A 12,233-nucleotide genomic window follows, 5' to 3' on the forward strand; every position below is an offset into this window, starting at 1 on the left:
TCTCAACCTGGGGGTCGCGACATCTTTGGGGGTCGAACGACCCTTTCACAGGGGTCGCCTAAGACCATCAGAAAACACATATTTCCGATGTGTAAAGAGCAGCTACTGTGTAGAAAGCAGCTGCTGTGTTGAAAGCAGCTACTCTGTTAAAAGCAGCTACTGTGTTGAAAGCAGCAGTATTGGAGGTAAAACGACACTCATGAATTATAATTACTGGATAAATAATTTTATGGATGGGGGTCACCACAACATGAGGAACTGTATTAGAGGGTCACGGCATTAGGAAGGTTGAGAACCACTGATCTAAGAGGAAGTCAGATCACAGCAGCAAAAAAAAAAAAAAAGTAATTTATAGGTTTGGAGGAGGCTGAGTGCAAAAGAAGGGACTTTTCTGAGCTAAGAATATTTATTTGAATTAGAGCTTATGGTCACTTTAAATGCTGACAATTTATAAAATGACGTCATATGGGTTTCTCATTTTGCGCCCTCCACAGGCCCCGTGTTGTTGTAGAGGCCCCAGCCTGAAGGAGGTTGGACAAATCCAGGAAGTTGAAGCTATTGTTGGCTTTTTTCCTGTTTTCAGCAGCCTGCTTACAATTAACAAGAGTTACTGGGAGCCGGAAAGCATCTGCAGCTTCTCGGTGACAATGTGGGCCCTCGGTTTCTGGATTTGTGCTCTTCTGCTTGCTCTGGCCTCCGTCTCTTTTATCCTGTTCTGTGGATATATCTTCTACATGCACAGGAAATATGACCACATTCCTGGACCCCCCAGAGACAGGTAAGAGGGCCTTATATTACGATAGTTAAATCCAATCTTTAAAGTAAGCTTTACCATGGTAATGTCATTCCAAAAGTTGTTTCTAAATCCTCCTATTGATGGTCATACACACTTCGATATTTTTTTTTTCTTCTGATCGATTTTCGGTTCATTCAAAGCAACAGCTATAACTTCCCGACCGATCAATTTAGACACAATTTCAATCAGATGCAATTAAACTAAGTCGATTGACTAGGATGGAATATTATTGATCATTTTGGATCAATCAGCATCACTGAAATACTGTGTTCATGAATACAATCGTATTTCAATTGATCAGATTATGATTGATAATTTTGTAAGCCCCATTTACACCTGTGCATCGTGCTCATGTGTGTTTTCTTTTGTGCAGAAGCATAGGGCAGCCTGTTCACTTGGATTTTATTTAACTGAAAGGGTAATTATTATTCAAGATTTATATAGCGCCAACAGTTTGCTCAACGCTTTTCAATATAACGGGAGACAATACAGCAACAACAGTGGCGTCCCGAGGCAGGTGCGGGGGGTGACACCGACCACAAGGGGTGACACCGGACCCGCTCCACAAAAAGGTAAGTTGTAAAGCAAGCCAATCATCTCCGCAGGATGGATCGGATCCACCCTGCGGGGATCGTCGGCTCTCTTTACAACTTACCTTTTCTTGAAGAGGTTCCTGTGTCACCCCGTATAGGTTGCATACCGACGATCCTCGTCAGCATGCAACCTATACGGGGTGACACCGGACCCGCTCCAAGTGATAGGTGGAGCCGGTGATAGGTGGAGAAGGATCAGATCCATCCTGCGGGGATCGTTGGCTTTCTTTACAACTTACCTCTTCTTGAAGCGGTTCCGGTGTCACCCGGTATAGGTTGCATACCGACGATCCTCGTCAGCATGCAACCTATACGGGGTGACACCGGACCCGCTCCAAATGATAGGTGGAGCCGGTGATAGGTGGAGAAGGATCAGATCCATCCTGCGGGGATCGTTGGCTTTCTTTACAACTTACCTCTTCTTGAAGCGGTTCCGGTGTCACCCGGTATAGGTTGCATACCAACCATCCTTGTCAGCATGCAACCTATACGGGGTGACACCAGACCCGCTCCAAGTGATAGGTGGAGCCGTGATAGGTGGAGAAGGATCAGATTCATCCTGTGGGGATCTTTGGCTTGCTTTACAACTTACCTTTTCTTGGAGTGGGTCCGGTGTCACCCCGTATAGGTTGCATGCTGACGATCCTGCGGGGATTGTCGGCATGTAACCTATATGGGGTGACACCGGACCCGCTTCAAGAAAAGGTAAGTTGTAAAGAAAGCCGACGATCCCCGCAGGATGCATCGGATCTGCAGATTGAGCATAATGGATCGGAGTCTGATCCATTATGCTCAATGTGCTGATCTGATCCATTCTGCGGGAATCGTCGGAGGGGGTGTCACCAAGTATTACCGCACCGGGTGACACCTACCCTAGGAACGCCTCTGAGCAACAATACAGTTCAATACAAGAGGATTAGGAGGGCCCTGCTCCTTGGAGCTTACAATCTAAGTAGTTGATGCTTTGACTAAACTTCCAGCAGAGGTAGTGAGCCAATCAACAGTAAATAGCTTCAAACATGCTTTGGACGTAGGTTTATACTAACACAGGTCTAGAAGCTAACAAAAAAAAAAAAATGGGCGGATTTGATGGACCATTTGGTCTTTTTCTGCAATGAATTTCTATGCCATACATGTGATGAATGCACCAAAAGAAGCTCCCACAACTTCCTGGGCGCTGAGTTTTGCATTTTAATGTGCGTTTGTTGAGCAAAAAACGCACGTTTCCTAGCCACATTTGGGATGTTATTAACAATTTAATGTACGATAATCATTTTACGTGCGTCCCCAGAATGCAAAGGTGTAAATGCAGCCTTAGGATTGTATTTTAACTACTGATCAAAATCCACTTCCCCATGTGTGGCATATCAATTGAATGGTTTGTCGAATATTGATTGATTATTCATATTGGCAGATTGATTAGAAGAAAAAAAATATATATTATTTATCGAAGTGTGTGTGGCCACCGCAAATGTGAAGCTTTCAGTAAGGGCTTATTAAGATCTACAGGGGTTGGACAAAAAAAATGGAAACCGTACATGATTTGCAGGTGTGAAAGTGACATGTTTTAAGTTGAAAGCGGGAGCGATGTAACACTCTTTTGCTCCTGCTGTGTGATGAGACACCTAGCTGACAGGTGGGAACCCTCACTTTCGCCATTCACTGCTTGCACTACTAGTAATACGGAGTCATATCAGAGCTTACTGAGCTTCATAGAGGGCAAATTGTTGGTGCTGCTTAGCTGGTGCCTCTGTGACTGAAGTTGCCAATTTATCTGTCGTGTCGCAAGGTACAGTATTGTCATGGAAATTTTGTATTTTAGGTTGAACTTTAAATGTGTCATATATGAGTGTTATACATATGTCTCTCGCGTGGCTTAATTAAAGCTCTGAAGGCTGCAATTGGGCCATGCGCATGTACAATGTATGTATTACAGTACTCAGCTTGGTAATGGATGAGATGGCAGATCTGCGCTTATAGACCGGCGTGTATACCACCACGGCATTCGATGCAAATGCTGCCGGCGGTAGGCCGTGGGCCTGTATCCACATATCAGCAGCATAGTACCACATGGACTTCGTACCGCAAGGCGCCAAGCAGTGCGAACTCCGCGTGTAGGCTCATGTATATCTTACAAGCCATTACCAACCTGAACTGTATCTGGATGGATGTGTTTTAATAAAGATCGTATCGGGCCCATTCAGATACAGACTGACACTGTTTAATCTAGGGGATGCTTGTACAGAGAATTTACATACCACTAGGAGCTAATAGGAGGGGAAGTTTGCTCTCCTCAGAGAGTTCATGGGGGGGGGGGGGACTGGTGTAAAAGGGGAAGGTTGCTTCCCTCAGAGAGCTCATGGAGGGAGGGGAGGACTGGTGATAGATAAGAGGAAAGGCTATGCTCCAATCGGAATGTACATCCTGTGTATAGGCACTCCCCATGCATTGTTCTGTGGGAGGGGATTGACCTGACTCATGTGGGGGGCGTGTGTGTGTAATAAAACCGGGAGGCTGAGTCTGAAGCCAGCCTCTATGTGAATTCCAACAGCAACCTGAGAGTGTCGTGTGATCATTCCTAGGTAACTGGAGCTCCATTACCCCACAATTCTGAGATAGCTAACCCAGTTGGAGGCGCAGGAATCGTGGAGTTTAGCTGCAGTCACGGTAAGCGAGATTCGCACAGCTTTATGGGGGATTGCTGCGCATCCAACTGCGAGTACTCACGGTAAGGAGAAATTCGTTAAAAGCGAATTTCCAAGACAGTATCAAAGGTTATGACAGCATTTAAAGTTTCCGGGAAATCTTCGTCTGATAAGAATAAATGCGGTCAACATGGTCAACTGACTGAAAGAGACAAAAGTACATTGCGTAGAACTATGACCCTGAATAAGAAAACAACTGCTGCGAAAGTGACTGCGGAGCTCAATCTCAGTCTTCACGGGTGACAATTGAAAGGTCAGTTACGGTGACCTTTTTTTCAGCTTGCGTGATTGCTTCAGACGTTCATGCAACAAATGTTTTATAAATAGACCCCTAAATGTCCTTCAGATAAGGTTTGCATCTACTAAGGTAATTGCTGCAATTATAACTAAAAATATGCGTGTAGAGAAAACACTCTGCTGTATCATTAATAGAATGTTATTTGCACTTTTAGCTTTATCTTTGGACATTCTCTCTCAACATTGAAGCAAATGAAGAAAAATGAGCTCGTGTATGACTTGTTTTTGGAGTGGTAAGTTGTGCGATCATTTATCTTACATTATACTGTGGAAGTGGGACGTAAAGAAAAACAAATTGCCAAAGGCATCAGATTTATTTGAGTCTATCAATAAAGTGAATACATTTACCATCTTGCCAATAGGAGTATAATAAAGCAGCATTTCTCAACGGGGGTGGTTTCAATTCCCCTGGGATGAGGCAAATGTAGGATGCAGTTTGCCCTGGATCAGTATCATGTGCTGCCATGGAACAGCACCATAACAACCAATGAAGCTCTAGAGCCGGGGTGCGCGATGTCCTGCCGGCACCTTGGCAACACATGGTGCTGATCCAGGGCAGGTGGCCTGAATGCTGCCCCCAGCATTCAGGAGAGTGCACCTCCACCCAGACCTGGTTTGCCATGCTGCTGGAGTAAGCCAGGGTTCTAGTGCTAAGGGGGGACCTTGTGATGGGGGTATTCTGATGAGTGTAGTTTGTAGTGTATTTGCTTTAATAAAGGCATTTCTCTTTTTTTATGAAGTCTAACTTCAAACAGTTTAGTGAATTGTTGCTGGTGAGGCCTCCTCAAGCTATCTTGCTCAAACCTTAGTTACCTTTCACATGGGTGTCATGTGTTAAGTCACATTTTTGCTAAGAAAAACAGATTCTGTTTGGATCAATTTTTCATCTATTTTTACATCCATTTTTCATCCATTTTTTCATCAGTCTTTCATGCTGGATGACAGTAGATGAAAATTCCCAAGACACTTTGCATTGATATTCTCTGGTTAATAAATCTGATACCTCTTCCTGGGACTGATGGACCAGATCTGCCTCATGTTCTTGTCGATGATGAGGCATTTGCACTTTCAATAACCTGTTAAGGCCTTGTGCTAAGTATAATTTAGATGATGAAACTAGCACCTTAGTCATGCAAGGCGCCTAATCGAATGTAAATTTGGAACCCTGGCAAGCAAATGGCACATATTCCAGAGCGCAAGTCAACTTTTGATTACTAAAGTACATTAAAATATGTACATCAAAACATTTTGTAAACGACGGAATGGACAAAAAGTGTATGATCATCTGTTTACATCCGTTTTTCATCCGCTTCCATTTTTTGAACAGAAAAAAAATGAAGAGTTTTCATTTAAAAAAACAGACCTGAACGGAGGCTGACGAAAAATGGATGTATTCCTGCTTCTGGACCTTTTGGCTGTCTTTGATGCAGTTGAACACCCCCTCCTCAAAAAACTTTATTCCTTTGGTTTCCATGACTGTGCTCAATGTCACTCACCTGCTGACAAGTCTACATCCTCCTCTCCTCTTCCCTTCTCCATTGTGTCCCCCAAGGTTCTGTTCTTGGACCTCTCCTTTTCCCGATCTACACCTCCACCCTGGGTTAGCTGATAGCCTTCCCTGGCTTTCAATATCATTTCTACCATGATGACACCCAAATCTATCTCACAACCCCTCAGCTCACAACATCAATTTCCTCATTCATCACTAACTTACTGACTGACATATCAGTCTGGATGTCACACCACTTCCTCAAATTCATTCTATCCAAAAACCGAGATCTTAAAATTTCCTCCCCCACGTGCTCCATCCCCTGACTTCACCCGCATGCCAGGGTGCTAGGTGTAATCCTGGACTATGAACTCTCCTTTCGGCCCCACATCCAATCACTTTCCAAAGCATGCCGCCTCAACATCGAGATTGAAGATTGAAAATTTTTCCTAAAACCCCGCCATGACGGCTTGAAATATAGGGGCAAAAGGTTTTTAAAGGGCTGGTTAGCTCTCCCAGCCAATGACACCACAAAGCTCCTAATTCACTCCCGGGTTATCTCTCGCCTTGATTACTGCAACTCCCTCCTCACTGGCTTACCTTTACATAGGCTATCCCCCCTCCAGTCCATCACAAATGCTGTTGCCAGGCTCATCTACCTTATCAACCATTCAGTGTCTGCTACCCCTCTCAGCCAATCCCTTCACTGGCTTCCACTCACCCAATGAATTAAATTCAAATTGCTAACAAATTACAAAGCCATCCAGCTGCATCACTAACCTAGGCTCAAAATACCAACCAATTTGCTCTCTTCGTTCCTCCCAAGACCTTCTGTTTTCCAGTTCCCTTGTCACCTCCTCCCATGCTCACCTCCAGGACTTCTCTCGAGCTTCTCCCATCCTATGGAATTCCCTAACCAAATCTGTCCCGCTATTTCCTACTCTGTCCACTTTTAGGCGATCCCTAAAAACATTTGTCTTCAGGTAAGCCTATCCTGCCTCCACCTAACAACTGTATTGTTTATTTTCTTCATCAGCTAATTCCCCAAAGTTATTAACGTTTGTGTCACTTGACCCTCCCCTTTTAGATTGTAAGCTGTAATGAGCAGGGCTCTCTGATTCCTCCTGTATTGAATTGTATTGTAACTGTACTGTTGGCACTCACGTTGTAAAATGCTGCGCAATCTGTTGGCGCTATATAAATCCTGTTTAATAATGTAACGCTACCCTCGTGAGGGCCGCTGTAAGACATGGGTCCCCAAAGGTTGACCTTGCAAGCCACTCGACACTTCTGACACCCTTGGTTCAGACATTAATGCACACAGGGATCAGTTGCAGAGACACTTCAACGCGGTAATGCAATTATTTACTAAGAATTATTCGGCCAGTAAACCATGAATAACATTTATAAGAATACCTCTTTAGGCAGTAAGCACCTTGCTGGAAACTCAAGCTGTGAACACATAGAACTTGGCAGAGATAAACACAAACATATAAAAAGTTAATTATTTGTTTATCAGCATGGTGTGAGATTTGATCTTCCATTGTTAAGTCAACTCATTTTGTGCCAAAGACTTTATATATTTTGTCCAAGCCTGCTAATTTAAAGTGGTTGTAAACCTTTTTTTTCCATATAATAAAGGTCATATACTTACCTGTTCTGTGCAGTGGTATTGCATAAAGTGGTCCCTTTTCTCTTCTTTGGTGGTCCCCTGCTGCTCCTCCTCTTCTCCTAGTGTCAGGCAGGTGTGCTCCTGAACTAGGCTGTGTGCATCCATATACACACACAACATAGCTCGACCACATTCCAATCTCTTCTTCTTCACAGGATATGACTGACAGCAGCAGGAGTCAATGGCTCCCCCTACTATCAGTGTGTCCTGTTAGAAGAGGAAGAGAAAGCAGCACTTCTGCACACGGGACAGTGCTGGATCGAGAGAGGACTCAGGTAAGTGTTTGAGGGGGGGGGGTGAACAGGCACTGGAATGTTTTTTACTTTAATACAGAGAATGCATTAAAGTGAAAAAAACATTTTGCATTTAGAACCCCTTTAAATGAAATACCAGACGATGACATAGGCAGTTTGCAAACACCTTTATTGGATATATAATTGTACTTGTAACAGTAATTTACTTACACCAGGACTGCTTTAAAGCTGACCATATATGGATAAAATTCTGAACAAAAATTCTTAGGAAAAGTCTTAGGAAAATTGGTTTGAAAACATTTGAATGTCCTTCAAAACGTTTTTTTTTGCTTTTTACCATTTGAATTTGGAATTAATTAACTTTATCGAATGAAAACCACATACACTTTTAGAAATGCATTGATTGGAGAAATATTTTCTATCCTGCTTCTTTGAATATTCTTGTCACTGTGGTAAAAACTTAAGTTCAATTTGGCTCATTAATGATTAGGAAGACTAATAAACTTAGATCATTCACTTTCTAAGAATTTTCATTCGATATTCAAACCATCTATGGCCAGCTTAAGAAGTGGTTGAGAGGCAAGCTAGTCATACTATCTGGCAAAGCACCAGGCAAATTTTGTTTGAAGGTTCAAACAGAAATTCTGAAAAATCATTGGTCAGAGCATTCGATCTTCCATCATTGAGTCAACTAATTTTGGTCAAAAATCCTTAAATTTTTCCAGGTTTGCTACTTAAATGGAATCCCAGACATACTGTATAAAGTAGGTTTCCTTTGTTTTCTTTGCACATTACAATGTAATATACAAGTATGATTTTTCTAAAACATAAAAACACATTCACAGTTAAAATTTTGTTTAGTCAAGAAAAAATTTTCACCCGTTTTTCTAATTTTCTTTTCACTGCTGTAAAAAAAAAAAAAAGATTGGTTGATTTGAGTCCACTAACTATTAGAAAATCAAAAGGACATTCTAAAAATGAAAATTTTATAACAAAATTCTGCTAGTATTTAGACAGCTTTGGTGACACCTGGCACACCTCTTACAGTGTAGAGATAAGGAAGGGGTGCTGAAGGGACAAATGAATAGATGTCGCTATTACTCTAACGTTCCGAAAAATCTGGATATCACTAGCACCTGATGAAGGGTCCTGGTGTGGTTTTGAAACATTGCATTGTTTTATTGACAAAATAAAAGCTCTTCTTGGAGCCACCATGGAGCACTAATGATAGCCATATATTTCTAAAAGAAGACAAGGGGTTCATAAGATAAAAGGGGTGTCACGCAAATGACCAGGTGCCCAGGATGGAGAAGGCTCCCCCCCACTACAATGCAATATACAGTTCTTATTCTGAACAATTCAGGATCAATAAATGTACCTGTGTTTATACTTTTTTTCAGGGTCCAAAAATATGGCCCAGTCATACGGATTAATTTTTTACATAGGACGTTGATTTTAGTTGTCAGCCCAGAAGCAGTGAAGGTAAGAATATCTTCAACTCTGGTCCTTCAATTAACCAGTTGAAGAATTAGAGCAAGCATAAGATAAGTCATGATAAGATGTAGTAGAATATGACCTGTTTAAACTAAGGGGTCTTCCCCCCTACTTGCATTCACACAGCGTTCACCCAATAGTCACACATTTTTCAAATAAGATTCATAAAAAAAAATGTTTAAATCTTGGAAGAAAGATGTGTACATCTTGAGTGAAAACATTGATAAACAGACACCTGAATGTTTGGATGTAAGTACAAGTATATGTACTAAATTGCCAAAAGTATTTTGGGTCCTCCAAGTCATTGGATTCAGGTGTTCCAAACACCTCCATGGACACAGGTGTATAAAATCAAGCCCCTAGGCATGCAGACTGTCTACAAACATTTGTGAAAGAATGGGTCACTCTCAGGAGCTCAGTGAATTCAAGTGTGGTACTGTGTTTGGTTGCCACCTGTGCAATAAGTCCATCGGGGACATTTTCTTGCTACTAAATATTTCACGGTGTTAGTGGTATTATAGCAAAGGGGAAGCAACTGGGAACAACAGCAACTCAGCCACCAAGTGGAAGACCATGGAAAATGACAGAGTGGGGTCAGCGCATGCAGAAGTTGCCAACTGTCTGCAGAGTCAATAGCTAAAGATCTCCAAACTCCATGTGGCCTTCAGATTAGCACAACAACAGTGTGAAGAGAGCTTCATGGAATGGGTTTCCATGGCTGAGCAGCTGCATCCAAACCTTACATCAAGTGCAATGCAAAGCGTCGGATGCAGCAGTGTAAAGCACACCGCCACTGGATTCTGGAGCAGTGGAGACGTGTTCTCTGGAGTGACCAATCACGCTTCTCTGTCTGGAAATCCAATGGACCTGACTGGGTTTGGCAGTTACCAGGAGAACAGTACTTTCTTGACTCCATTGTGCCAAGTGTAAAGTTTGTTGGAGGGGGAATTTTGGTGTGGAGCTGTTTTTCAGGGCTTGGGTTTGGACATGTTGGACAATTTCATGCTCCCATTTTTGTGGGAACAGTTTGGGGATGGCCCCTTCCTGTTCCAGCATGATTGTGCACAAAGCAAGGTCCATAAAGACATGGATGAGAGAGTTTGGGGTGGAGGAACTTGACTGGCCTGCACAAAGTTCTGACCTCAACCTGATAGAACAGCTTTGGGATGAATTAGTGCAGAGACTGCGAGCCAGGCTTTTTCGTTCGGCATCAGTGCTCGACCTCACAAATGCACTTCTGGAAAAATGGTCAAACCTTCCCATAGACACCCTCCTAAACCTTGTGAACAGCCTTCCCAGAAGAGTTGAAGCTGTTATAGCTGCAAAAGGCGGGCCAACTCAATATTGAACCCTAAAGACTTAGATTGGAATGCCATTAAAGTTCATGAGCGTGTAAAGGCAGACGTCTCAATACTTTTGGCAATATAGTGTATACAGTATATACAGGGGCGTGTCATGAAATCAGTGGGCCCATGTGTAAGATCAAAAGTGGGCCCCACTATGCACCGTGAAAGGATAAAATGCGGTGCACTTAGTGCATAGCTGCGAAACGTGGTTTAAATTGCGCTAAATATTGGGCATAGCTTAAAAGGGGTGTGGTTAAATAGAATCTGAGATGACTCTATACACCCGGGGGTCTCTAGACAGTCTCTTAGCAAAGAAACACGCCACTTAGCAGAGCCAGATTCTTACACACTATACACCTGGGCTGGGGGGGACTCTTTTACCAAACAAGCACTCTACTCAGCAGGGCCAGGACCCAGGTACTCCCACTGCCATTCTATACACCTGAACTGGGCCTAGGGGGGTCTCTCTTACCAAAGAAACGTGCGTTTGTGCGCCAGTCCACACAGCAGGGCCATCAAGTACTGCTGACACCACCATTCCCACCACAGTCACCACCACGTCAGTACTGCCTGGAGTAGCTTCCAATCCAGTCCTCACGTCAGCGCCTGACTCTCTCTCGGTGCAATTCCACCCTCAGCTCTCACAATTTATGGAGTGCGTGGCACAGCACTCAAGGCTGCAGATCACTCTGCTAGCGGCCAGGCACTTCATGGCTGTGGGTGGTGGCAACTGGATCTATAGACAAGACATTGGCCAATAAGGTGGTTGCCTGCGTGTACAATAAAAGTCCCCAAAGCAGCCAGCCATGTACACATTTCAGGGACCCAGTAGGAATGTGATTTCATTGCATTTTTGTTACTCCATGTAGGAAGAGAGTGACTGGGCACAGTGGGCACAGTGGCCCTAGAGATGGCTGTGCATAAAAATCCCAGCAAATCAGCAGTGTTTTAAATACTCAGACCAGCCCATCTGCCACCAACAACCATGGCATGTTCAAAGTCACTTAAGTCCCCTGTCTTCCCAATTCTGATGCTCAGTTTTAACTTCAGCAAGTCGTCTTCACCATGTCTAGATGCACTAAATGCATTGAATTTCTGCCATGTGATTGTCTGATTAACAATTTGTGTTACCAAGCAATTGAATAGGTTTACCTAATAAAGAGGCCGGTGAGTGCGGTGAGTTATTGAAAGGTCCACATCTTAATTAACAATTTGTGTCACCAAGCAGATCTACCTAATAAGCAGATGTCACCAAGCAGATGTACCTAATAAAAGTGAAAGTTATCAGCAGTGATGAGCTTGCGTTCAGTCTACACCCATGTTCATCTGAACCCAACTGTCCATGTCAGGCCGATGAGGTGCAGGCAGGGGATTCATACAATGATTCCATAAGCACCCCCAACCCTTTGTGTATGCAAAGCTGCAGGGTGGGGAATTCCTTACCTTCAGCTCAGTGGTTTGGCACTGACAGCTACCTTCTAGGTTCTGGATGAAGATGGCTTCTGATTGAACCCTAAGCCAAACCCAACTCATCCCTGCTGCCACACAACAAAAATGTCTTGCTCCAGTCAAGGTTTATTGCAATGA

At 43.3% G+C, this 12,233-nt stretch overlaps 1 protein-coding gene across 1 annotated transcript in view; it reads left to right on the top strand.

The window, feature by feature from the left end:
- Positions 1-473: 473 nt before the first annotated feature.
- The window catches only part of LOC149436218 (cholesterol 24-hydroxylase-like), a 40,747-nt gene continuing 28,987 nt past the window's right edge, over positions 474-12,233 (top strand). Inside the window, exons 1-3 of the mRNA XM_089661858.1 lie at positions 474-778; positions 4,547-4,624; positions 9,207-9,288. Coding sequence (XP_089517984.1) covers positions 648-778; positions 4,547-4,624; positions 9,207-9,288 — 291 coding nt within the window. The 5' untranslated portion in view covers positions 474-647. The remainder of the gene's footprint in view (positions 779-4,546; positions 4,625-9,206; positions 9,289-12,233) is intronic.

Source organism: Staurois parvus, unplaced genomic scaffold (genome assembly GCF_062004578.1).
Source record: "Staurois parvus isolate SC_StPar_1 unplaced genomic scaffold, SC_StPar_1.0 ptg001398l, whole genome shotgun sequence".
In the NCBI taxonomy this organism is placed as follows: domain Eukaryota; kingdom Metazoa; phylum Chordata; class Amphibia; order Anura; family Ranidae; genus Staurois; species Staurois parvus.